This window comes from Cyrtonyx montezumae, unplaced genomic scaffold, assembly GCF_038088225.1.
Source record: "Cyrtonyx montezumae isolate F1298 unplaced genomic scaffold, pur_monq_1.0 scaffold_20, whole genome shotgun sequence".
Taxonomy (NCBI): Eukaryota; Metazoa; Chordata; class Aves; order Galliformes; family Odontophoridae; genus Cyrtonyx; species Cyrtonyx montezumae.
In genome coordinates, this window is record NW_027071937.1 from 9,766,307 (window position 1) to 9,793,159 (window position 26,853).

General features: G+C 52.9%; 1 protein-coding gene across 1 annotated transcript; it reads right to left on the minus strand.

Annotated features, from left to right (window-relative positions):
- Positions 1-10,085: 10,085 nt before the first annotated feature.
- On the minus strand, positions 10,086-25,945 carry SAPCD2 (suppressor APC domain containing 2). Its single transcript, XM_065737184.1, has 7 exons — positions 25,930-25,945; positions 22,900-23,622; positions 18,104-18,237; positions 13,633-13,779; positions 12,853-12,954; positions 12,175-12,297; positions 10,086-11,745 (listed from the first exon to the last, which is right to left on the minus strand). The coding sequence occupies exons 1-7, from the start codon at positions 25,943-25,945 to the stop codon at positions 11,617-11,619; spliced, it is 1,374 nt and encodes a 457-aa protein (XP_065593256.1). The 3' UTR covers positions 10,086-11,616.
- Between the last annotated feature and the right edge of the window lie 908 nt (positions 25,946-26,853).

The window sequence follows — 26,853 nt, forward strand, 5'->3', positions numbered from 1 at the left end:
ATGCATTTCCAACGGAGCACCAAGCCAAGCAAGGCTGGGCCCCTGCCTGAGAAGGACATTTTGATCTTGCTTACACAATGGGATCTTGCTTACACATTTGCTCAAACAGTGAGCAAAATAATAAACAAGGAGATATCACCAAGGAACGGAGCCTGAAGGAGAGGGCAGCTTCCAGCCCAGCTGGGCCGCATGCGGGATCGCTCCTTCAGCTCCCTACAGGCTGCCTCACTTTGTTTCTTTCTGAAGCAAAACACTTCCTGCAGCTCTTTGCACATGGTGGCAGCTCTGCTACTGGAAGGGAACCTGCTGGGGGCAACCCCAATGATGTATCCCTGAGCTGCACTCCTTCTTGGGCTTCTCTTTGTAGGAGCACCAGTGGGGCTCCCAGCCCCTGCTCATGGGGCTCTGTGGGGCCCATGAGCCCCTGTGTGGTGGGGAAGGAGGAAGTGTTCCCACCATAGTGTGCCACTGCTGAGGGGGAAACCATCCCTGCACAGGAGAGGCAGTAGGAGGGAGGTTCACCAAACCCCCACAAGCTTTGTTTCAGTCTCCTGGCTGTGGAGCAGAAGCCCCAGCACCTCTCTGTTCTGCTTGCAGCAGTGGCAGTGCCCAGAGCAGGAGCTGGGGAAGGGACACAGCGAGGGCAGTGTGCCCAGCAGCACAGGGCTCCTCTGCCACCCTCACCCAGTCTGGCTGTGTGCAGTTACGGTTAACTCCTCGCTTTCAGCACTTAGCTGGAAAACCTGGGCCAGTGAGCTTCAAAATATTCATGTACAGATTTATGTAGGAAAAAAAAGTAAATACCCCCCTTTCCTTTAAGTCTACTGCTGCTAATACCAGAAGTACTGTGTGCAAGGATTAGCAGAGTACAGTTGCCTCCATCTTCCTGCTCCACTGATAGCTTTATAGGCTCTGCTCAGTTTTCCTTCTTGATTGTCCAGACTGCTCCTCCAGCTTCTCGCCTCATATCCCTCTGGAGGTGCACACCTGCAGCTCCCAAAGGTGCAGCAGCACTGGGGATGAACACAGAGACAGAAGGGTCTCCTCTGGATCACTTGTAATCCTTTCCCCAATGGCTGCCAAGCCTTACATTTCTCTTCCTGACTGAATCAGCAGTGAGGAAAAGTCTTCAAAGGCTGTTCGAAGAGGAACCAAGCTTTCTTCTGATCAGTGCTGAATGAGAATGAGTCTGGAATAGCTTAAGCTGAGCTGTGAGGGAGCCCATGGCCAGCCCTGGCCATTTGCTGCTGTGATTCCCAGTGTGCCTCACACTGGCACCACTTTCCAGGGATCTGCAGGGTGAGGAATCCCTGGAGCACTTCAACACAGCCACACACCAACCGCCCTTCCACCTCAGCACTGCTCACACCACAGCCCTCAGTGCCCCAGCACAGCCCCAGGCCAAAGCATGGGCTGACGTCCTGGGGGATCAATCTTCCAGCACAGACAGGGAAGCACCGAGCACTGGGACATTCCCGTGGGCTGGATGCACTCCCAGCCATGCAAGGGGAATTACAGACACACAAACTCACATGGAACCAGAGAAGTATTCCAGCAATGCTGCACAGCGGTGCACAGTGATGCTACTGCACCCAAGGCTGAACCTGCTGCCAGGTGAATAGCAACTCCCATCCTGCCTCTCTGCAGGGTTGTAGGGCTGGAGTAGGGCAGCTATGCCTGTACCCATGCCATGCAGGCAGCACCACAGGAACATCCCAGCCATGGCCCCGGGAAGGATGTGGTGCTTGCGCTGAACTGGTGGTACCAAATGGGCAATCTGTGTTGAGGGGTACATAATAAGTTCCAGACATGGATGAAATCAGTGAAAAAAAGGAAAGCAAGGGAGGAGGAGGATGGACCAGGGGATTTCCTTATGCCACAGGAAGAATGTTTGTCAGAGGAAACCAAGGACACATGGGTTCTGGACACTGAGTCACCTTGCCAACTTGTCACCGTGCCACCTTTTCACCTTCCCCTTTGTCACCCTGCCACCTTGTCGCTGTCATATTGTCACCCTGCCACCCCTTTGCCACTGTAGCCTTGAATGACTATCATCAGCCAAAGTCAGGGCCAGGGCTGTGCTGCCAGACAACAGTAAGATTGCCATGAGTAAATGCAAATCCTGCATGCTTATAGCCCACTTTCACCACATGTCCCAGGCAGAGAAGGAGCAGAATATGACACTAAGAGGTGCCTTTGCTTCCCATCAAGCCCTGAGGAATTGATGGATCCCAAAAGCACAGATGGGGCAGAGCCAGAACTCCAGCTGTGCCTTTACTCACCTCATGTCTGGTGAAACATGGGGTGGTGGTCCTACATAAATCTGAGTTAGGACTTGGCACCAGCATGCCCAGCGCATCCACGGGTTCTTGGGATGAGCACCAGCAGGTGACATGGTCACTGACTTGCTCTTTACTAAGAGCAGGGGAACCACAGGCAGCACAGCTCCTGCCTGGGTAGGGAGGGGGAGGCTGAGGCATCAGGAACAGCAGTTTGGGTGGGGCTCTGTCCTTGACTGTCTGTACCCACCTGGAGGGACTCACAGCCAAAACATTCACTGGGGACAAAACAACAGGTGAGGAACAAAAACAAGGAAAGGAAGGGTGCCTTACTCATCCCAACTATCAGAATAGCTCATTTCCCAGGCAAAGGAAAGAGCTTTATCTAATCTACTAGTCCCAACAAAAGCTGATGGCATGGGGCCACCTGGGCAGGAACTGCCTGGACCAAATGGGTGGCAAGTGGAGGAGCTGAAAGAATCAAAGTGGACTCACTGGAGGGGAGAATGGAATGTTTGGCGTGGGAGCTGCCAGCTGCCCAGGGCTGGGCTTCTCCACATCTTTACTGGATGGGAAAGAGAAGGCATCTGGGGGCTCGGTGGGCGGATCTGCAGCTCCACATGTTGTTTCTCCACTTGGGAAATAACAGGAAGGATGGGATGAGCTTGGAGTCACTGCAATGGGATGAGTTCCAAAGAGAGGGATTAGCAATGGGATTTTCTGCTCCCATCTGCAAGTGCAGGAAGATGCATCTGAGAGCACTTAATGGTCTTGAGGTAAGGGCAGGCTGGGATAAGAAGTGCCACCAGCACAGCTCAGTAAGTCCCATGACACATGTGGGCACTTTGAATTCTGCGTGAACCTAAGGACTTGGGCACCTGGGCTGCCCAAACTGCTGGTGCTGGACCTCTCCACAGTGCCTGCACTAGTCTCCAGAACTGAGCCACCAGCACACAGATGTGAGACTGCTTTTTATGGGGTTCCATCTGTGGGCAATGAGGCTGCAAATTCAGATTCCATTGGGATAGGAGAAAAATGAAGGGGTGCAACAAAAAACAAAAATGAAGACAGCTTCCACTGAGAAAGTGTCTCTGCAGCACCTGGTGGGTGGGAGTTCATCACGATGGCTCTGAGTCCTAGCACTAAGCCCAAGCCTTTTCCTCTCACCAGCAATATATCCAAGACTATAATCTGCTCCTGGCAAGGCTTACTTGCTTGTAAGCAAAGATCAAACCCAAGCTCAAATCTCTATTCTTGCCTTCTTTTCTAAACCCTTTTTCCTCTCCTTTCTTCCTTTTTCCATTTCTCAGGTGTGGGGTAAACAACTCCCAAAGATGGTACTCCACAAAGAAATAGTACAGATGATAGCATATTTTGAGTAGTTCTATAAAGACAGGATACAAATAATACAAAAGAGAAGATGGCTCAACTTCAGGATGTCAAGGCTCACAGGGGACTCCACATGGGAGGAACCTCTGAGAAGAGCTCCTTCCCTGGTGGTGGTCAGCCCTTAAATGGGGTTTGGGAGAGGTGGAGCCAGGCCCCACCCCTTCCACTCACACAGGTATATCACCTCCACCTGTGGGCCCATGGCTGACTCGGTGCTCACCTCAGGTGACCAATCAGTGGTTCAGGCCACGATTCAGCAGATCCCATACACCAGGGCAACAATGGCCCAGGGGTTCGCAGAAATGTCCCTGGCAGGGGTCTGCTCTCATTCCCAAGGAGCCAGGAAATAGGGCTGCCTCTCCAGGATGACACTGCCAGCTGCTTGTTAGCCAACAGGATGGGGCTGCCCTGCTGGGATACCACAGAATCACAGCACAGTTGGGTTCAAGGTCCCTTACAGACCCCTGGCCCACTCCTGCCATGGGCTGGCTGCCCCCTATCTCAGGCTGCCCAGGTCCCATCCATGGCCTTGAGCACCTCCAGGGATAGGCACCCACAGCCTCATGATTTGGGTGCTCTTTAGTTCTGCTTATTTGTTTGTAGGGTTTTAATTTTTTAAGTTCCAAATAGCCTTTCAGGAATTAAGGCTTATTAACGCATAAGCCCTTTGGAATAAGGATAAAGTGGAAGAAAATCATGCAAGGCAGAGTTATAACTGGAGCAAAATGAAATAGAGAACACCTTAGCTCTCCCAGAGCAGCCCCCCCACCCCGTGCCCTCTACTTGCCACATCCTGCCCATCCCACAGGGAAAGCACTGGCCTTGTGGCTGAGTGTAAGTGTGCTGGCACTGTTGTTTCTCACCCTAGCAACAGAGTTTCCTTTTGATAAGATGGTTTTTGTCCCTCTGTAGAGGTGCATGGCCGCAGAGGAGTGCCTTCAGCCAGCAGGCATGTTTCCAATCTTTCCCACAGCCTAGAACACAAGGAGAAAACTTCCCAAGAGCTGATTCCTTTGCTGGAGCTGTTGCCCTGGAGCCCATTCTGGTGACAAGGAAAGGAGTGCAAATGGCGTTTTCCCACCCTCTCCTCACAAAGCCAGTCCATGGCCATCCAGATTCCTGCATGCAGTTGTCCTGCCTTGAGGTGTCGTCACTTCTGGCACCAGAACCCAGATGCCCAGTGGAACAGTGCTGGTGCAATGGCACGGGCAAGGCAGATGGAGATACCCACAGGAGAGACTTCAGGGAGGGCACAGGAATGAGAGAGCGAAGCCCCTGGGCCAAGGATCAGCCGTGTGAGTCCCTTCCCCATCTCAGCTCCCAGAACTTGGCAGCCACCCTGGGCTATGTGACAGTCAGCTTTGTGCCTCCACACTTGCAGGCACCTGGGCACTGGATAGGAAATCTCTCCAGCTGCCGCTTTGGGCAAAGAATGCTGGAAATGTGCTCTCCTTAAGCTGCTGCCTTGATATCCATTTCCATGCAGCCTCTTGGGTAGCATCTGGGCTCAAGTCTTCCATCAAACCCAGGGATGTGTGGGGCAGCAAGCTCTGGGCAGCTGCTGTAAAAGCGCCTACCACTGAGGTCAGGTTATTGACCTGACCCATACCTAGGCCAGGGACAAATCAGCTCTAATCAGCTGATTGAAGCCATCTGTTTCCACACTGCCCCTCCTCGTTGCCCAAGCTAGGACCTTTGTAGGAGTCTTCCTACTGAGCTCCTGCCTCCCCGCTCTGCACTGCCACTCTTGGGCTTTGTTTCTCAAATGACTCAGAACTCAAAAATGAGAGTTGGATATTCCAAAATCATGAAAAAAAAAAAAAAAAGAGAGAGAGAGAGAGAGAACGCTAATGAGATGCAGAATATTGTTGCAGTTTTCAGTTTTTGAACACGACAGGAAAACTGGGTTGTTTGTTTTTTTTTTTTTTTTTGGCCTTTTGGTGGGAACTGGAACTTCTGAACTGACCACATGATGCCAGCAGCTGCATTTGGAGGAAATAATGGCAGTCTGTGATCCTACAGTTCTGTGCTGCAGAGCAGAGACCAACCTGGACCCAGGGTGGTACCCAGTAAAAGTTGGTTCCTTAGCCGGATCAGGGGGCAGAGGCCATGGGCAGCGGGGAGTAGCTGTGTCCTGGAATGCTTCCCCAGCTGTGCACCCACCCCAGCTCCCCAGGTGTGGTTGGGAGCTGCAGCACTCTGCCCCCCACCCTGTCCCAGCCAGAGCTGTGTGAGTGCCAGCTTCCCTTCCCAACATCCCATCGAGTTCCACCATTGGGAAGCAAACCCTATGATCCCCACTCTGTTTTGCTGCAGTTAGGAGTGTGGCCAATTGCAGAGGGTCTTCCACAGAGCCTGAATGCCATGGCTAAGTGGCTGCCAGGTGCTGATCTGGGCTACTACAGCCATGGGGGCTGAGGCCATGACTATGAGCCCAATCCAGGCTGCTGCATGCCAGCATTCCATCCTGCTGATCCATTGGACATGACAGCATGACACTAAAAGCTGCAGCTTTAAAAGCAGGGCAGAGAGCAGGTGGGCTCAGAGTCCTGCAGGGAGGAGAAGTGCCCATGACAAGCACCTGGCTGCAGCATCTAGGGAAATGTGTATGGCCCCAGTGGCCCACCAGCTTTGCCCACCTTCTTAACCAGATGAAGTTTTGCAGCATTCCATGTTTTCACAGCTCTCTTGGTTACATAGGTCTGGGCTCACACCAAAGCAGAGCAGAGCATTCCCAGCCCTACTGGCTGCAGGAGGAATCTTGAAGTCTGGAGTGATAAATATTGAACCCCCCCAGAGAGGAGCGTAGGGGGAAAATCCTCTCCTAATGTTGACAAAGGCTTGAGCGTAGGGGGAAAATCCTCTCCTAATGTTGACAAAGGCTTCTTCCTTCCCCCTCCTCCCCCCCCAAACCCTTGTTTTTCCTTTTTTGCTAATTTCATTCTTTCAGAAAGCTTGAGATTTATGGGTTTCTGAGAGTTGGCAATGGCACAACAGTTGACTCCGCTCAGCAGAGGCAAACGTGAAGCAGCGGAATGGGAAACAGCTCTCTAGGTTTGGGCAAAGTGGGGAAGAGGCACAGCTTCATGTGCTGCCTGGTGCAGAGCAGGGGAAGCTGCAAGGGCACAGCATCAAGACGTCTTATACAAGCCCAGTTTTCTTACCACGTCATCCATGTTAAATATTTAATGACAAAATCATTATTGGTTATTGCCCTTGTGGCTGAGCTATCTCCAGGCTGGCTGGGGCTCCCTGCTGAACCCCAGGCAGCTCCCAGCCCAGCATACCAAACCACCTGCAATGTGCCTCAGCCTGAGCATTGATGGGGGATTTGGAAGGTATTGAGATCTAATGATTTTGGAAGTATCCCAAAAGCAGTTGATGATGCTTTCTGTGCAGAGAGATCATGCCAGAAGTACCAAGATAGGATGATTTCTGCATGCGATGCTTAGAAATGACCTTTTCCCTAAATACTGAGAAGGAAAAAGAAAAACATAGTTCAAAAAATCCAAAGTGAACTCAAACCAATACAAAAGACTTTCATTTTGGGATTGAGAAAACTTGCATGTTCCTCTTCCAGTCTGCCCAGCACTGTGCAGAGCTCCTCCTTAGCAGCCCTGTGGGGTGTAACCACTCACAGCACACCACACCTCACCCTCCCACTAGCTGCAGCACTACCAGGGACATGTGGCACTGTCACTTAGCATCTCAGGGCCCCACCAGCGCTGCACTGCTCCCCCAGGGAGGAAGCAAGGCCGATATCTGCCACAGCAGCTGTGCTTGATGTAATGAGGAGAGTAGCATCACAATCCCCACAGCACACAGCTACGGAAGAAAGTAGGAATTTTAGGAGCCCCACCTCCATCCCATCCCCATCCTGTGAGGTCTCCCTGTGGATGAAGCATCTGTCTTCAATAATCTGTACCTTGGAAGAGGCTCAGATGCACAGACAGCAGTGAACACACATGCCAGGTCAGGCTTGTGCTGCAGGGAGACACCAGACTTTACCAGGACCGCTGCCCTGATGAACACCTCAGCAGGACTGCTATCCCCTGGGAACAAGCTGGGATGGGACAGCAGAGACTGCCACAGTCAGGGCAGAGCTGGTTCTTCACCATCCAGGAGGGTGCACTGTAACTGTGGGCTCAGCTGGGGTGGGGGGGAAATGGGAGCACTGAGCATAGGCATGTTGCTGAGGCTAACGCAGAGGGTAGAGAGGTAACTGGGGGCAGGAGAGCACTTTGCAAGGAGAGACCAGAGAGGTGAGCAAGAGGCACCAGGTATCAGGTCACAGGGCTGAGAAACACCAGGCATTGAGTGCAGCTGAGAGCAAATGCAGGCAGCAGCTGCCCACCCTACCTAGCCCCACTCCCACCCAGCAGGGGACCAACTGCCTTAGGACACAGCGGCTCCTCCAGGTCCTCAGCTCATGCCTGTGGTTTGCAATGGGAAGAGCAGGACAGAGCATGGTGTGGGCATTCTGATCACATACTGGGTATTGGAGCTGCTACAAACTGCCTAGGGCAGCAGGGAAGCTGGTCAGGCAGAACAGCTTCTGTATAGCAGGGGACAAAAGCAAAGGCACAAAATATACGAGCTGGGGTCTCAAAATGTGGCTGTTCCTGCTGGTATTTGGAATAATTGCTCTTCTGAGAGAGCAGTCCTGCTCTAAACAGGGTTGCTGGGCTCATAGCCCAGCCTCAGAGGGCATGAGAAGGGCATGGAACTGGGCAGAAACTTCAAATAGATCTGGGGGACTAGACTCCCTACAAACAGCATTGCTGGGGACACAGAGGATGAGATCTAATGAACTCTGGGGCAGGCTGGGGGCCAGATACCACCTAGTCAGCACTCCTTTCTGACCACTTCAGGTGTCAGGGGTGAGATTAGCCAAGACCTGCTGTATTGCAGCTGTACACAGCAGCCACCAGCTGTGAGCAGTACCCCTGGCTGTGCTTTCATAGATCTGTGCAAACCCAGTGAGACCAGAGCCCAGAGAGAAGATGCACACAGACACTGCTTGCAGCCCTGGGCACAACCCCAGCTCTTGTGACACCAGACCTCCACACTCACTGTAACAGGACAGCCAGGCAGAGATGAAGGTCAGGCACACACCAGCCCCACGAGGGAGACTGCAGCAGCACAGGCAGTCCAGTGCCCGTGGCTCCCAGCCCCAAGAGGGGCTTGTTCCTGACAGAGGCTTCCTACTTCCCAGGGCTTTCCTGCCACGAGTGGGCCAAGGGCCAGCGCTTTCAGGACAGTGGACAGGACGTTCCCCTGCAGCCAGGCAGGGCCCAGCACCAGGGCAGGGGTAGAGCTGCCATGGCTCCACACACACAGAGAAGCATTGAACAGCGACAATGATCCTCTCTTTGCTTTGAAAGACCTTTTGGACTTCACATCTTAGAGAAAACTGGGACATTTATGGTAATTATCACTCCCTCTTACCCAGTCTGGGACTTGTGGCTGCCCCACTCACCACTTGAAAGGAGCCACTGCAAAGATCCCTCTCCCAAGCACAGGGGTGCTTGGCTCAGGTCCTCCAGCAAGGCTCTGCTCCCACACCAGGGAGATTTGGGCAGCTCAACTGCAGAGCACAGAATTGCAGGTCAGCCCTGCAGGGTGCAGCAGCATCTCAGCTGTGCTGCAAGAGGTCACTGCTCAAAAAGAAATATCAGCATTAATGTTTGTCAGCTACACCAACACCGCCTGAGTAAGAGCCCCATAGAGCAGTTCCTGGAGGAGCAGCCACAAGCAGGAAAGGTGGGGAGGGGGGGTATGGGTGTTTCATAATCCCATTGCACAGCAGTAAGGAAAGATCAGGAGTGTCCCCAGCCCAAGAGCACAGGGATGCCCAGAGGAGAAGGGAAAGGACATGGGAACATGACCTGGAGTAGCAACCCAAAAAACCCTTTGGGCCCCTCATTACTGCACAACTTCTGCTCACCCACAGTCCCTATGGACAACACAGACCAGAACTCCAAGGCTAGCAACAATAGACTGATTCAGAGACAGAAGGATAAATTAAATAGTTCACCCCACTTTATTATCCCTAAAGACAGGTTATGAGGAGAGTCACTTTTCATTAAGACTCAGGTAAAACAGGCACAGGACACTAGAGGTGGCATCATAAAAGGGGCAGCAGGTGCTGATGTCCAGGGGATAACTAACACCCTACTCCTTGTGGTTTTGATGCCAGTATTCCACATCAGAACATCACGCAGGGAGTTATTCATGCTGTGTTGTGGAGCAGTAGAGAGTTGGAGCTCCGCACCAGACACCAGGCCCACTCTCTCTCGGCGCCCTCTTGGCTACCGCAGAGATTCAGCACATGTGCTTCCCCTGCAGTTCTTCTCTAATGTAAGCTCTCAGATTTGGTTTGGAAACTTTGTCTTGCTCTTCCTCCCTCACCCTAGTGCTCTGCGGATTCCCCACTCTAGCAGCAGGTGCAAGAAAAGCACAGGAAGTGAATGTCATGCAGTAAACTTCAGGCCAAGGCCAGCCTCAGAGTTGGGTAGGACAAAGGGGACTGGACAACTAAAAGGATCTTCTCAGGAGTGAGCGAGGAGTTGGTCTGCACAGTTCTCAGCCTAACAGAGCTGAAGTTGCACAGCACAGCAAACCCAGCACATTTGGCCCAGCTCAGTGTGTTGTGCCACAGCACTGTGCCAGGAGAGTCCAAACATAAAACAGTGCTGAAGAGAAAGGCCAGGGCTATGCAACGTGGGGATTCACACTGACCACCTACAAAAGTACCATCAATATCAAGTATCAAGCCACACTGGAAAATATTGCTCAGGTCAAGTGCCATCATGGAGCTGCACGGAAAGGAGGCATCCCGAGATACATCAGTCTGGCATCACCCATCTTTACACCACCACCCCAAAAGAGCTGGATAAGGGTGCAGCTCACACCCAGGATCCTACAATGGGTGGCTTGCACATACCACCAGGACAAGCAAAGCTGCCATTTCTCCACTTGGAGATGTGCAAAAGAAAGTAACCATCACCTTTCTTTCCATCAACCATATTCAGTTAAATAAGGAACCAAGTCCTAGAGCCCCACTGTGAAATCACTCTCATGCTGCAAGACATAATCTCTCCTTTTAAAGTCATCATGAAAATGTGTAAGTCTGGCAGACATAAGGAAATGTTTGCCAGGTCAGAAAAATAAAGGGAGGTAGAGGTATCTGCCTCAAGCTGCAAACAGCCTGAAAGAGCATCAGGTACATGTTACTTGATCCAGGTCTATGGCTCATCAACTACAGGAGCCCACAGATGTGTGAACAGCAACTATGGCATCACTACAGCAATCTGGAAAGGATTATCCCAGGAGGAGCACCAGCTCAGGCACTGCTGTAGCCCAGTCTGGTTCCACTGGCAGGCAGAACACAGGCAGCAGGGAGAAACAAGGCATGCCCCATTACAGATTTTCAGTCCTGCCCTGTGACAGAGGGACAAGCAGCAGACAGGATGGCCTTCAATGGCCGGGCTTGCCTGTGAATGCCAGATGGAATGTTAAAGATGCATTATCTTTTCCTAAGAGCAGACAGAATTCAGCCTAGATCAGGCCCAGGGTACAGCAGCTCTCCCCCACCCCACCCCTCCCCATTCTGACAGTAAAGACAGCAGCTATTTCCACCTCACACACTGAAGATCAGAGGGTAGGGGAGCAGTCAACTGCAGATCAGGAGCAGGTTGTGAGCAGCGTTGCTGGCCACGTGTACCAGCATGGCAGGGAGGGGACTCCCAAGGCCTGCCCAAGCAGGATCAGGGAAGCACTGCCCCCAGCTTCCTCCCACAGAGGCACCATGGGCAGTTCCAGGCCTCCATGGGCCTCAAGATGAGCACCTGGAACAACAGGCAGAATAGTTTCAGGGCAAGAGCCACAGCCACACCAACCCCCTAGAGAAGCTCAATATGGGGCCAGGAGGGCTGGGAGACAGGTGCTAGATGAAGGTGGAGTCCAGCTGACTCATTTCGTGATTGCTGCAGGCACGTGCCTCAAAGAGCTGCTTGATCAAAGCAGATTTCTCCTGCTCCAGCTGGGTGATGCGTTCACTCTTGTCAGTCACCTCCTGTATTGGAAAGAGAAGATAAACACTGCTCAGAGCTCTGCCGTGCCCAAGGCCCCTGTGACCTAGGCCAGGCCCAGCTGCTCCCAGCAACTTGAGACCACCATCTGAAGGCGTCAGAACATAAACCCCTGCAGCAAGCCTATCCACAAAGGGGCATCCTTAGCACCTGCATCCTCTCGTGGTCTTCATTTGTCATAGTTTTTTTCCCCACAGCAGGGTCAATGGTCCCCATACCCAGCAAACAGCCAAACATCAAACAGCAAACCCAGCCCATCACGTGAGGGGCACTGAGTTGTGAGAGGGGAGTGCTCTAAGCACAGCCTGTCTCCAGGATGACCAAAGCTGGCCAAGCTGAAGGATCACTTTCTGCAGCCACATATTCTTTGATGGTTCCCTCTCAGCACTCTCCTCCCCATCATCCCTGCTCACCTTGGTGAGAAGCCGGTTTTGCTCCTTCAGCATGTTGATAGCTTGCTGGGAGCCTGCTGAGGCTGGGGATCCCACAGGAGCAGTGGGGGCCAGCCTGTTCAGTGCTGAGGAGGAGTTCCCTGGCTGTGGAGAGGATGAAGGGAAAGGATGAGACAACAAGGCCACCTTCTTGTGGCCCTCCTCAACCTGCCTCTGAAGCCAGAAACCGTTTCTGTGGCAAATGGGGAACTAATGGGTTGGGAGTAGAGTGAAACCCAGCACAGGATTAAGACCCACCAGTACAGTCAGTACAGGATATTGCAGGATTTCTGGCAAGGCTATGCCAGACAGAAGTAGAACCACTCCTTGCAGTGCATGGAGCAAGGAGCCCATGCAGTGGTCGGCATCCAGGACAGTCAGCTCTGAGGTCTGACTCAACACCTCAGCAGGATGCTTTCCTAGTCCACATGACAATATCTACACCTCCAGGGGGATTTCCTTTAGGTCTCCAAATGCCATGAGCATTCCCCAGCCCAGACAAGCTGCACTTCCCTCTTGACCCATCTTGGCAACAGAGGCAAGTCAACTCTCCATAGCCCAGAGAAGTACTGGCAGTCCATATGCCAGCTTGGCTGTCAGCATGAGCGCAGACCCCTATCTCACACAAGTGACTGCAAGCTGCGAATGCATTGTTCTCACCTTGCCCACAGCTGACAGGAGGTTGCTCAGGCAGCGGTTCACCTCCTGCAGCTTTGGGATCAGACGTCCCAGGTGGCTCTGGCTGTCATCAGCGAGGAAGTCCTGGAAGATATCGTAAAAGAGCCCAGGTGTAACTTTGGTGCCAGCTTCCAGGAAACCATCCTGCCAGTTGGGAATGCTCTGTGGCTCACCAGCCTCCAGCCCTCTCCACACCTCCCAGCACTGGGCCACTCCCCCATTCCCACATCCCAGCCCAACAGCCTCACCAGCCCATACAAGCCATGAGATGCACACGCATTTAGATGCCATGGGATGCGTAATGCCTCACAGCACAGCCAGCACAAGGGTAAAGGCTGTGGCTGCTCTGTCAGGCTGGAATCCTGATCCTGCTTGCAGCCTGGCAGGATGTGAGCAGGGCTGGCCAGCTGTGCTTAGGGCACGTGCTGCACTGGATCCCTCTCAGCAGGCCCCATGGCTGGCACATGGGCAGCAGAATGTCCTAATCAGTGGGGAGGGGTCAGCCTTTCTGCATTGGTCAGTTTCACCTGGGAAAGTCACTACCAGAGCAGAGGGACCTACTTGCTGCCTCCCCCTCTCTTCTGCCAGGGGAGAGCTGCTTGCTCCCCCCACCCATCCCCAGGCAAACAATGCAGGCAAACACATACAGCATAGGCAGCATAGCCAGGCTGACAGCAGGTGCAACAAGATGTCCCAGACAAGTTATTCTAGGCTACATTCTCCCAAGCTGATGGACATCCCCAGAACAAGCCCCAGACTCACAGTGCTGGCTTTGTTTCTCCCCAAGAGCCTCTGGCGTTCTTGCATGAAGTGGATGTGTTGGTGGTACCACTCACGGGCACGCTCAACCATCTCCAGACCCTGAAGCAGAAAATCCTTCTCCTGTTCCAGCTCCTTCATATGCTTCAGCTGCAGGAAGGAGTGCAGACATGTTACTCCCTCCTTACTTAGGTTCAAGATGAATGCTCAGAGAAGCACTGCCTGGAGGGGATTGGCCTCTTCTCCCAGGCAACAAACAGGACCCGAGGAAATGGTCACAAGTTGTACCAGGGAAGGTTTAGACTGGACATAAGGAAAAACTTTTTCTCTCAGAGAGTAGTGAGGCACTGAAATGGCCTGCCCAGGGAGTTGGTGGAGTCACTGTCTCTAGCAGTGCTCAAGAGGCGTCTGAGATACAGTTTAGCAGCTTGTGGTAATAATGGTAATGGATGGACGGTTGGACAAGATGATCTAGGAGGTCCTTTCCAACCTTGTGATTCTATGATCAGCTCCCATCTGAAAGCCTCTAGGAGCAATGAAACCCAGGCCCCTTCCTGCAGACCAGCCCAAGGAGCTTCATGAGGCACAGAGGAATTTGTTTACTGGCAGCTGTGGTAGCCTCTTTTGCCACAAGATGCATAGGAGGTGATGGCCTTTGGCAGATCCCGGTTCAGGGTAGGTTCCCAATTTGGGAAAATCACAGCAGCAGTTGAACGGCCATCAGGTTATTTCTGTTCTCCCAGCCAGGGAAACCAGGCCTGCTCCCCATCAGCTCTTACTACAGAAGCAGGTTTCTCTGCTTTGTCATTTATCTGAGCACGTGCTAAGAACAGGGCCTGCAGCCACCCTTGAGGCTTCGAGCTCCTATAAGCAGCAGCAACTCACACTGCTATCAGGAAGCAGTTAAGTCACCCGCACAGACCAGAAGCCTGGGCAAACACCTATGGCCTGCTTACCCAGCCCTCTGCTTTCCTCTTTGCTTCAGTGCCCGAGGCATCTCTGATCTGAGCAAATACCTTCCTGCTGACTGGTTCTTCTTAGCCTTCAGGTTTGAGCTCCAGAGCTATCTGCAGAAAGACTAGGTATGCTCTGGGGGGAAGCTACAAGAGTACTTGAAGCTCTTGAACTCAGATCCAGCTCAGGTCCCCACCAGCAACCCTTCTTCAAAGGCTCCTTGGCATTGTGCTGCCACCAAGAAGCCACAGAGCTGGCAAGAGTAGGGCCTGCTCCCTGGGGAACAGAGCACCCTCAGCACAGCAAACCATCAGCCCTTGCCCAGCAAGCACGTGCAGCCCCACCTGCTCTTCCAGAGCTCATATTCTTGCAGCTGCTCTCATGCAGAGAGACCAGGAGCAGCCCCAGCACTCCCCACAGCAAACAGCCACCTGCGCTCTCTGCCACCTGAGCTCTACTGCCTGTGGCACAAACTGGGCACCAGGAGATGCCCCCATGGAGGAAGGGCCAAGTGGTGAGCTTGGAACATCTCCTGCTATCTGGAGAGCATCTGGAGGGAGACATCTCAGAAGTGACCACAGGCAGACCCCCCCTCCCCCTCCAGCAGACAGACAAGAATATACCAAGCACTCCTTGAGGCTGGCAGCACTTCCCTGTCCCCATCTCCGTACTGGGAGCCCCACAGCTATCACACACCAGACCCCCTTAACACCACAGCTGTTCTTGTTCCCTCTGCTCCTGGAAATGCTTTTTATAAAACAGTAGCAACACACACAGGCTCAGACAGACAGACAGAAACATACCCATAGGAAGAACTGCAGAGCCTTGGTACTGCACAGGCTGTTGCTGAGAGGAATGAAGAAGGTGCTGTACGTGGCAAGGACCCCCATCCAGCTCTGGCTGCAGCCTGCAACTGCCTGTCCCATCTGATCCCACTTGGTTTGTTAGTCAGCATGGAGATGGAAGGAAGTGGCAGCAACCCACTGAGCCAGGAAGCATCAGCAGTTCTGCCAATTTCAGGGAAAGAGGGCATGTCCCTAGGGGCAGTACAGCTTCTTGAGCAGGGTCAGGACTGGGAGGTGAAGTGGGCACAGCAGGTCTTGGTTGGTGCTGCCTGTGGTGGAAGGGGATAATACCATGCCCTGGGCTGCCCACAGATTAAAGAGCTCAGCCTCCTACAGGCCCCATCCCAGCTACCCTAAGGCCATAGGGAAATCGGGCCAATTGATGGACTCATTCATAGATTCATAGGTTCATAAGGTTGGAAAGGACCTACAAGATCATCTAGTCCAACCATCCTCCTATCACTATCCCTACCCAACTACTACTAAATCAAATCCCTTAGCACCTCATCTAAACGCTTCTTGAACAGCGCTAGGGACGGTGCCTCACCCACCTCCCTAGGCAGGCCATCCCAGTGCCTGACCACTCTTTCAGAAAAGAAATGCTTCCTCAGGTCTCATCTCAATCTTCCCCGGCGCAACTTGTGGCCATTCCCTCTCGTCCTGTCGTTATTTATCAGGGAGAAGAGGCCCACCCCCTCCTCACCACAACTCCCCTTCAGGAAGTGGTAGAGTGCAATAAGGAAACATTGAAACAAACAAACAAAACCATCTGAGCAGATACCTGCTGTTCACCATAAAGCATCTCTGGACTGCAGCATAGCCCCCAAACCTCTGCCTCTCATCAAGATTAACAGGTCCTAGTGTACTCATGGGCTGCTAAATAGACATTAGTCCCTTCCACCCCCACCCCTCTGGATCCGGGGCAAATTACCCTAACCACAGCTGTGTGCCTTGCCTCTGCAGGACCCAGCACCTTCCTAGCACCCAGGAGGATGGAAATGTAGTCATGCAAGAGCACTGTCCTACACACAGAGTCAGTCCTTCCTGGATTCAAACATGCTTCAACTGTCTCTGCAACTCAAAACATGGAACTGGCACCCAAATGTTTGTTCCCTGGTGCTGAGGAAGGCATCTCACCCCCACAGCATAGTGCCAGGCATCTCATCTCTGGAAGGAGGAACACAAAGGCAGTGCAGCAATAGAATATAATGGGGATGGAGAGAAGAAATGTGGGACACATGCCTCCCACATCCCCTATGACAACTAAGCAGTGTGGTGAAGCAACACTAGCCCAAAGCAATGGCACATGTGACAGTCCCAGGCACAAACACCAGCTTCCAGCAGGATACCCTGGCTGCCAAAGCCCTTCCTTACCAGCACCGGGAAGGACGTGGAGCTGATGAAGCAATGCCACCTCTGCTGCACAACAACTTGGAGCTCTGTGCACACACAAGACCCCTGTCAGAAGAGGGAGGCATCCCCTCCCCAAGCAGCCACCAAAACCGAAGGAGCAGAGGGAGCCCAACCAGTTACTGCTTCTCATCAGCACCTCTCACCTGAGACCCTCTCAGATTGAGAGGGAAAGAGAAACCAGCCCTTTGCACTGCTGTGAGCCCAGCACACCTCTTCCCACATGTGCATAAACCAACCCCTCCTAGGCAGGTCAGGCCAGGCAACAGAGCATGTTATGCATCCCAAAGCCAGTGCAATGCTGCACAAGAACAGTCCAGGCAGTGAGTGACACCAGGGTGCAAAAAAAAGGGGAAGTGCAGACATGAGAATTGCAGCCTTGGCAGCAATTCCCATGCCATGAGATGCAGCAAGGAAGGTTGGATGATCATTCATCCTACAGACAAGGTCCTGGCTCTCTCCCCAGTCAAATTTTGCTTGTGGGCAATATGCCCAGTCAGCTTCTGCATTCCACTTGGGAGCAGCACAGACTGGTTGGTCTGGGCAACCTGATCTAAGTCTCTCCACTTAATGACAGAGCGAGGAGCAGATCTATTGGTTCCAGGCTTCCCAGTCAAATTCAGTTCAGATTTCTTTACACTACTGGCAAAAAAAAAATAAAAAAAAAATCTCAGAAGCCACAAGGTTATGCTAGAGCCCTGACCTACATCATCTAGCAGATATCACAGCACAAGGCTTCTTCTCCATGTTCTGTCCATATTCTGGTGGAAGGGAAGCCTGCATAGCTTGCTGTGGCTCCTCAGAGTCCCCAGCTGCAGTGCAGCATGCCTCAGCACCACCAGTCATCAGCACAGCACACACATGACTTCTGCTGGAGCACTTGAAAGGCCCCAGAGACCAACATACCGACGCAACTGCAGCACTAGGGCCTCCTCCTAACACTGTAAGGTAAACTTTGGCCTTCCCTGGTCCAAGTTTTTGTCCACAGAGAAGCATATGTACCAACCCCATAGACCGATCCAGCTCTTGGAAATATGTACCTCCTCCTTCCCCTGCATATTTCAAGAAGCAAAATACCTTGGAAATAACTGCAAGGCCATCGCATACATTAACAAAGGCCTCTTAAACACCAGGATCTTCCTGACAGCCAAAGGCTCTACAGCTTCCATGTGCAAAGTGGGCAGGAGATAGCAATAGTCCACAGTGAGGAACCTCTACAATATCCACACTTAGAGCAGAAGCCCATAGCAGGGCTGTTCTCTTACCATGCCAAAGTCCACACCATTGGCAATAGTGTGTCTCCGGTGTTCTGCACGTCCCCTCTGATGTCTCCGAACATCCCCAGGGCCTGCATGGCCACCATCTCCCTGGGACTCCCCAGCAGACTTAACATCAATACCTGTAACAAAGGAAAGCATGAGGGCACCAGCTGCTTGCAACAGGAACCTCTCCACTACCCCTCCATAGGGCTATCTGCTATCCCCTCCAAGGCACTCCTGCAAGTCAGCCAGAGAACAGCTGAGCAAGCACCTGGCATCTGCTGAAAATCTTTGTACAGGCAAGACAGACAGACCTCAATAGTTCCTCACTTGGTTGTTCCAGGCATGACTACAGAGATCACTTGCATCTTCTGAATACAGCAGGCAGCCTCCAGGCAATGCTGCTTCAGTCTCAGCACAACCAAATAACTAGCAACTCCACCTGCCCTTGCTCTATCCTCACAGGACTCCTGGCTCCCACTCAGGCAGCATAGGCTCCTCCAGGCACTCATCTCCTCCTGACGGAGGGTCTGTCTTGTGATAGGCTAAGCCACACAGGTGGTTACATGACCCGTTTGCACCAGCAGCAGCCTGGCAGCACCAGAGTGCATCAAGTGTCGACTCTGTCTCCAGACACATGAGGAGCTTGCACTGGAGGTGGCCATGAAGAGCAAACCAGCTCATTTCAGGGCACTTTCCTTCCACACCCAGATATGTGTTTGCTGTCAAATGAGGTAATGCACACCAGAAACCTCATGCCTGTGGTCTTAACACATAATAAAGTTTTGGAAACCCTGTAGCCAGATTTTCTAAAATCCCAACATCCTATTTATTAAAAGGCTGACCTACTACAAACACATGATGCTGGTTCAAATCCACACACAACCTGGTTTTGCAGATTAAGTTCAGGCTGGCAGGTTGCGAACAGGATCAGATGCCTCCTGCTAGTGCTGGATGACTGTGTGCTGAAGCAGGTACGAGCTGAGCACCTGCAGCTGCTGAAGTCAGCACATCCCCTGTGCTGCACACCCTGCTAGAAAGGCAGCCCTGCAGCCACATCCATGCCAGCTCAGCTCTGTGTTTCTGGACATGCTGTCAAGAGCACTGCCGTGCTGCTGAGCACCACAGTGCCAAGGCATTCAGAGGTGCAGCCAGCACCCTCTGCTAACATGCCTGGGTAGTAGGCATGCTGCACTCCCTTCTTGCTCTAGGCCCCTGCCGAGTGTCCAGCAGAGCCTGCCTTGCATTTGTCCTCGCTTCTGCTGCTCCCTCTGCTCTCTGTTCATAGCTTTTTGCCTTCCTCAAGAGTTTCTTTCTTAGCCTGAATTCCAAAGAAGTACCAGAAAATAGTAACAGGGACGTAGACAAAGGAAAGCAGGCAGCAAGAGATGCATCTCCTTGGGACTGATTCCCACACACCTCCTAGGCACCCCCACCCATTGCAATTCTCACCCTCCAACCTGCCAGACATACACAGCATGCTCTCTAGCATGAGCAGGCAGGAGGGACAGAAGTGCTGAGCGGGATGTGTAGTCTGCCCAACCTGGCACACTGCCCTGCACTGCTACGCAGCTCTCAGCAGGGCACATAGATGCAAAGGGCGCAGGCTACAGGGCAGAAGAAGGGAGCTGAGGCCACAGGAGTCACCTTTCACCTTGAAGATGAGCCCAGCACACTGGAGGGAGCAGAGAGGCAGTGAGATGGTAGAACTGCACAACTGTGAGGATGCCTGTGCTGCTAGCATCTACCAGTTCAGCAACAGGAGTAGGAGTGAACTCACAGCAGCAGCCAGCAACACCTCAGGCAGCAGTGCTGCTGATTCACCTCACTCTGGCCATGACTATGCCACTTAGTAAAGGTACCAGGGTAACACATGAGAAGTCCCGCTGCTGGTTCATCACAGCATCCCACTTTTCTTGCCAGGAAGGGCTCGAGCACAGACAGGTCTCTGGCACCTCTCTAACACAAAGCCTGATATCACTCAGTCATCTGCTTTGCCAGACATCTTTGGTTTCAGACACCCATATCTACTGGGGAGGAACAGCTAAGCCAGTAAGACTGGCACAACTGAGCACACGTTCTCCTGAACCTGCAGCACATCCTGAATGGAAAGTAGTGGAAGGATAGTCCCCAGACCAAGTCACCTCAATAAGCAGAATGTCAAAGCAAAGTGAGGAAGAAGCCTGTGGGAAGAGCTGAAGGATGGAAAAAACATGTTAGGTTTTTTTTTTCCCCTCCTGAAGAGCCACTACTGAGTCTGTGTGGCATGATAAAAACACTGAGGCTGATCTGGCGTGAACCTCTGTTAAGAAGGTGTTCCCGGATCAAAGAGCAGAGCTCCACATACCTGTGTTATCAGTTCAATGGCTAAAACTGAGCCCTTGCTAGTGAGCTGGAATTGGCTCTTCTTGGGCACAGAAGAGATCCTTCCATGAGACATGGCCACCTCCAGTGGGGATCCCCCGCTGGGCACAAACCCAGCCCTCAGCAGACAGTGACTTCCCAGACATCTGGCAGCTGTTCTACACACTTGCAGTGGCCTGGGCAACAACAGCTACCTATGAAAGTATTCTGCTCCTTCCTGCTGGTGCAAGGCAGGTGGTAGAGTCAGGCCACCCTGGCTGTGGTGGAAGGAGGCAGCACCCAGGGGCATCACCCAGGGCAAGGCACCGACCACCCAGCACCTTGATTTCCCCCACTCCCAGAAGGGACAAAAGCTTTCCCATTTGGAACCAAGGGGGTAAAGACCCCACATGCTGAGACAGTTGGACTCCGCTGTGAGAGGCAAGCTAAAAAAACAGGCTGTCACGATGACTCCATTTTCAGCCTCACCATCCCTCCTTGTCCCAGCGGATGCTGGGAGCTCCTGGACACTGTGGCAGCAGCCAAGTGAATCTGACCTCAGTCTGGAAGCAGAGGTGGGCAGCACCCTGTGAGTAAACCCCTGTCCCAGAAGCACAGACAGGGAGAGCTCCCTCAAAGCATTTGATGACTATAAGTATTGATAGATACCTCCCCGCTCTCAGCCATGGCTCTCTCAAGAGCCACACCATGCAGCCAGAGCCTTGGAACAGTCTTGAGTCCAAATGCTGCAATCTAACTGAGCCAACTGGACCCCCAGCACCTTCCAATTAATGGCACCAGGCACATCCCTCCTTGAGTCAGCTGAGAGCCAGGTCTTGCTGCACTGAGGCCCAACTCCTTCTCAGCCAGGTGGATGGAGCAGCCATCAGCTCCACCTCACACTAAGAAAGCTCCCTGTGGCAGAAAGCATCACTGAGCATACTCACAAGACCGGGAGCAAAAAGAGTGGGGGTAACTCCAAGTTGTAATTGTCACTGAGCTGCTGAATCAAGCTGGAATTCATGTCTGTTGCCAGAACAGTCCTGCTTTTTAGGAAGCTGGCAGCAAGGGCTGAGGCATCAAACTCACCTGCAGCCTCAGGACATCAGTATAATACCAGCCCACAATGCAAAGATCCTTGGGAACCAGAAAGTTATACTCTGCACTACTCATCTGCTTGGTCTCAGATAGTGGAGAGCTCTCAATTTGATTATTATTTAGCAGGGAGGATTTTTCTCTTTCCCACAGGTTTTTCCAGATTTATACTTCTGATGCTAAAACAAACAGACCGCTTAATAACATCCCCCTGGGAAAAGCTCCTGTGATTAAACAGGAGACAAAACAGAAAGCAGGGAATTTCTGTGACATTTAATATTTCTCTTCTACCCTGCAGAAGGGATTGGGAAAGAAAGGGTGGGGAAGAGAAGGCAAACCATCTTTAGTACCTTTCTGGAGGTAAATGAATTCATCATGTGACTCAAGTGTTGAAACACCAAGTTCTCACACAGCCCTGTGTCAGGAGATCACAAAGCACTGCACAGTAGCGGCTAGGAGGTCTTATTATTCCTTATGATGTTTCCTTCAGACTAACAGGAAGTCAAAACATCAGTGAAGGAGGCTCCCCAGTGGAAGAGGGGAGGGATGTTGGGAGCACTGCCTTCCCTTTTTTGCCTCTGTCAGCCCCAAAATCCCACTGGTCTCTCAAACTGAGACACTGTCAAGCTATCAAAGAACACATACTATTTTTATACCTTTCTACTTCCCATCCGTTCAGCTGACTGAATCACTCACACCACGAGCCTCCCAGTCACTATGCTAAGACAGAGAAGGAGGCAGACGCCCCACGGCAGGTTCCATGCCGGGCTGCAGCCACGCCGGATGGACAGCACAACCTGTTGACAACTCGCTGACCCAGAGTGGGAGCAGATTGACACAAGGGTCCTAGATCCTGGGGAAGGGCCCAGAGGCAGTGCTGACATGCTGCTGCACTCTGCCACTGACCGCAGCGCTGGGCCAGCAGGAGCTCACTTCTCCACCACAGCACCCAGCAACTCCCAGAAAGGACCAGATCCACCCCACAGGGAGGTCACCCACAGACTCGGTGCCAGAGGACAACTACGGACATGTTACTGCCAAGCCCTTAATTCTTCTTGTCACCACTATAAACAGACAAGCACCCACATGAGGAGAAATGTAAAGGGAAGAACAAGTGTGGGAAAAGACCAGGATTTGCAAACAGCACGCTCTCCGTTCCGGTTTATCTAGAGCTGGAAACAAAGCTCACGGAAGCCAAAATAAAAAGCAGCGGCAACTCCTCAGAGTTCTGCACCAGGCCTGGGGGAAGAATTTGCCGTTGTTTTAAATGTCAAAGGAAAAACAGGTCGGTGCCGCCTAGAAACCGGCCCGGCCGTGGCGCGTCCCGCCCTCCCGGTCCAACTTGCCGCTCCGGGAGCACTCACCTCGGCCGCGGGGCTGCCCCGGGCCCGGCTCTGGCTCGCGGTGTCCGGCGCTCTGTCCGCGCCGCTCCTCGTTGCCGTGTGGGATCGGCAGCTTCTCCAGGCTCCGCGAGGCGCTGACGGCGGGGCCGCGCTCTCGTTCTTTGTCCCGCGGCTCCCCGCGCCCGCGCCCCGGGGCTCTGCCCTTGCCCGGCACCCCGTCGTCAGCGCCGGGCAGGGCGGAGCGCAGCCCCAGTACGAAGCGCTCGAAGGTGAGGTACCCGCTGGGCGGCGCCGCCCGCCGCAGCCCCTCCAACACGCCGGCGGGCAGCTCGCGGGCCTCCGTGCCCTGCCAGCGGGACTCGATCTCCCGGAGGTGCACGTACCCCCGCCGCCGGTCATCCAGGATGTCGAAGAGAGTGCGCAGGCTCTGCAGGAAAGCCCTGGGCAGCCCCTCGGTACCGGTGGAAGGCGGCCCGAGAAAGGACGAACGAGAGCTGCGCTCCGGAGCCATAGCAGCTGCCGCCGCAGCCCCGCGAGTTACCACCGCCTGGCAGCGCCGCGCCGCCCCGCCCCGCCCCGGCGGCGCGCTCCCATTGGCTGGCGACGGGCAGTGCCGAGGGCCCATTGGCTGCGGGGGCGGCCGCCGGTTTGAGTTTCCGCGCGGCACGAGGCGGCCCCGCGCTGGACCCGCCCCTCCCGCGCTGCCCGTGCCCTTGGAGTCGCAGCGCCATATGCTGTTCCGAGCTGGGAGGGATCACCGAACCCATCCCGGCCCCATAAACCCGAACCCTACGGCTGAGAGCGCTCCCTGAGCTGCGGCAGCTCGGGGCCGTGCCCGCTGCCCTGGGAGCTGTGCCGTGCTCACGGCCTCTGGGGCACAGTCGTTCCCGAGCCCCCACCTGACCCTCACCTGACTGCTCCGTGCCGTTCCTTCAGGCCCTGTCGTCGTCACCAGAGAGCAGAGATTGGCACTCCCTGTGAGGAGCTGCCACGAGGCCTACCCTCAGCCTCCTCTGGGCTGGACAAACCAAGGGACCTCAGCCGTTCCTCACACACCTCGCCCTCAGACCCACATCTTCATTGACTTCTTTTGGGTGTTCTGGAAGTCCTTCCCCACTTTTTTGTGCCCTGTGATCTTCCGCGGGTTGCAGAACAGCTCTAGGGGAAGCCTCCCGCTGTCAGGCAGCACAGAAGGGCACACCAGCCCCAAAGGGCTCACCCTGCCTGCTCGAATCCTGCAGGCTCTGGCCTGGGGCTGATGGGATGGCAAGGCACCTGTCGGCACTGTGCTGTGCCTGTGAAGGAATGGTTTGGTGACCTCTGCCTGTAGCCATTCCCAGCAGGAGGGAAGCCCATAAAAAGCAACACTGGCTTGAGCAGTGCTATTATTTTAACAGGCACAAATCCTCTTTTCTCACAGCACAGGCCCTCACCGTCCGCTTCTATTGCTGTAAATCTGCTTATTGCCCAGCAGAATTAGGACTCTGCTACCTGTGCTCAAACTCGATTGCTTTTTTTTCTGCTTCTTATGGTGACAGTCAGCTTCCAATAGCGGACAGGGCTGTGTGCGGGCTGGGTTTTGCAGGTTTCTGAAGCTGAGCTGTCCATGACTCTGAACAGCCTTAGGGATGCAACCTTAGCGAGGTTGGTGAGTGAACATTCTTTTCCTGAGGGGCTTTTGCAACTCTCTTCCCAGAATGTTTGCCTTTTCCACATCAAAGACACTGTAACCTTATGGAAAGTGAAATGTGTCTCTTTAGAAGCAGAGATCTGAAGACCTCACATTTCTAGCCACTACAGATCAAATTAGGTTAGTGAACAAGAATAAAATAACCAAAATGTGAGATGACTCTCACTGTCATCTTTGCAAGAGCAGGTGAGAAGTCATGTTTCAGCCCAGCTTTCTCAGTGTGGCAGCATCCCCACAGGAGTGAGAAGTACCACTTATTGCAGAAGGCAGAGAAGTGCCATGTGCTTGACTTCCTTTGTGCCACCAGGGACACGGTTCTTGCAGCAGGAACTGAGTCTACATGCTGCAGGGGCTGTGGCTGGTGCAGCAGCACCTTACTGAGAGGCAAGGAGCCCAAAGCTACCACTGCTATGGAGAAAGGAGGAGAAAGGTGCTGGCGTTGATAAATGTGGTAGAAACAGGACCTGCATCATCTCTTTGTGAACTTAGTATGAATCATTAGTGTTAAGAGAAAGAGCCTGACTCAGCCTGAAATTTGCTGTGTCAGTTACGTCTGTGTGCTAGCCCTAATAAAACCCATTGCTCTTATCTGCAAGATACCTCCATCAGACAATGAACTACAACAAAGCACTGCTGGAGCACTACAGTCCTTGTTCCCACTTCATAGGCACAGTGACTGGCTGGGGCACCCTGGCAGCATCGGGGAGGGGGGGACGATGACACCTGCAGGGACCCTGTCCTCATCCAATATTAATACTGTTGAGGGGAGAGTCAAAGAGTGAGTGTCCTGGAGCAGAGGGATGGCTCATGTAGGAACAGGAGCGTGTTTGGGTGCTGTTTTGTTGACAACACGGACAGCAGAGCACTGTCAGGAGTGAGTGGGACATCAGTACCTGGGAGAATCCAGACAGTGCTTATTCACTCTTCATCCAGAAAAAGCAAGGTACTGGTGAAGTTCTCTCTTTCCTCCATATGGAAATTTCTGCTCTGACAACTGGAGGCTGGGACCTGACTGACTGTTGCAGTGCCAGTCTTGCTATGATTTCTAGATCAAAGTGACCTCAGGAGACTCTCACAGAACAATCATGTTTTCCTCCTCAGGGTGGTAGGGTGAACAAGGGGAGGCAGATTTTGAAAGTTCTTGGAAAGGGCTTTATATGTTCTATGTCTATTTGGTTGGTTTAGTGGTTTTTTTTCCCCTTCTCTCAGCAAATATTTTATTTTAGGGACAGGCAAATTTCTTCACATCAATAGAGACATCTTTTTATTTTTATTTATTTTTAATTTTATTTTAATATGAACAACTTAGTTACTCAGTTCTCCTTCCTTCAAGGTACTGGAAAGCACCAGATGCCACTTACCCAGTCCCAGCACCATGGCTACACTCTAGGAAGGGCACAAGTGTCTGACGTCCCCTGTAAGGCTGGTGGCAGACTGCACGTCCTGCCCTGGAGCAGAGGTCACAGCATCTCATCATTTGTGGTCGTGGTTAGGACTGGAGCATGTTCTTGCATGACACTGACAACACATGTAGCGATGATGCTGCATGACTGCAGCAGTAGATGATGCCCTGTGCAGATTTCAGTGTTGCTGTCTCTGTTGAGGAGATGCGGTGTTGACACCAGGTTCCAGCACATGCAGTGCGCCCTGCTGATGCCTTCTTGGGGGAGGAACTGCCAGCCCCAGTGCTGTTACATCCAGAGCACATTTCAAAAAAATGCACTGGTATTTTGGTTGGTTAAAACCACACCGGGAACTGTGTTAACACAGTCTAGTTGTCAAGCTCTGGGTCTCTCTGTTGCTAATGTATTAAGCACAGTTTGTGGTAATGCCTTCTCCCAGCCCTGAAGCAGAGGGGCTGCCAGGAATAGCTCCCAGCATGTTCCAGGCTGTCAGTGCAGCATCCCAGGGGCTTAGAACAGCAGGAGCTGTGCAGCCTGGGGGAAGCAGCAGACCTTTTTTTGTGAGAAGGCTGCCTCATTTGCTCTCCTCATCTTTCAGATGCCATCCTTCTTTCACATTGCTACATGCTGGGCCTCTCAAGGATGTGGTCTGTTTGCTTAGGAGGGCAGGCACTTCCCATAAAGTTGCTTTTCTTTCCATCAGACTGTTTTTCCCTCTGAGCAGGAAATCTGGTGGCAGGCTGGTGCCTACTGGCTGTCACAAGGGCTGAGAGGAGCAGTGGGGTGAGGACTGGAGTGAGTGGCTGGGAGGCAGAGGGATTTGTCTCTTCATCTGCAGCATGCCTAGGTCAACAGAACAGGCTCCTTCAGTGGGGTAGGAAT

Bases quoted from the DNA above. Each gene is read 5' to 3' on its own strand.
- SAPCD2 (XM_065737184.1), bottom strand. The intron at 18,238-22,899 runs GTGAGTGCTCCC...CCTTTGTTACAG, and splicing joins GGGGCAGCCCCGCGGCCGAG to GTATTGATGTTAAGTCTGCT. The intron at 12,298-12,852 runs GTGAGAACAATG...TCCTCTCCACAG, and splicing joins TCCTGTCAGCTGTGGGCAAG to CCAGGGAACTCCTCCTCAGC.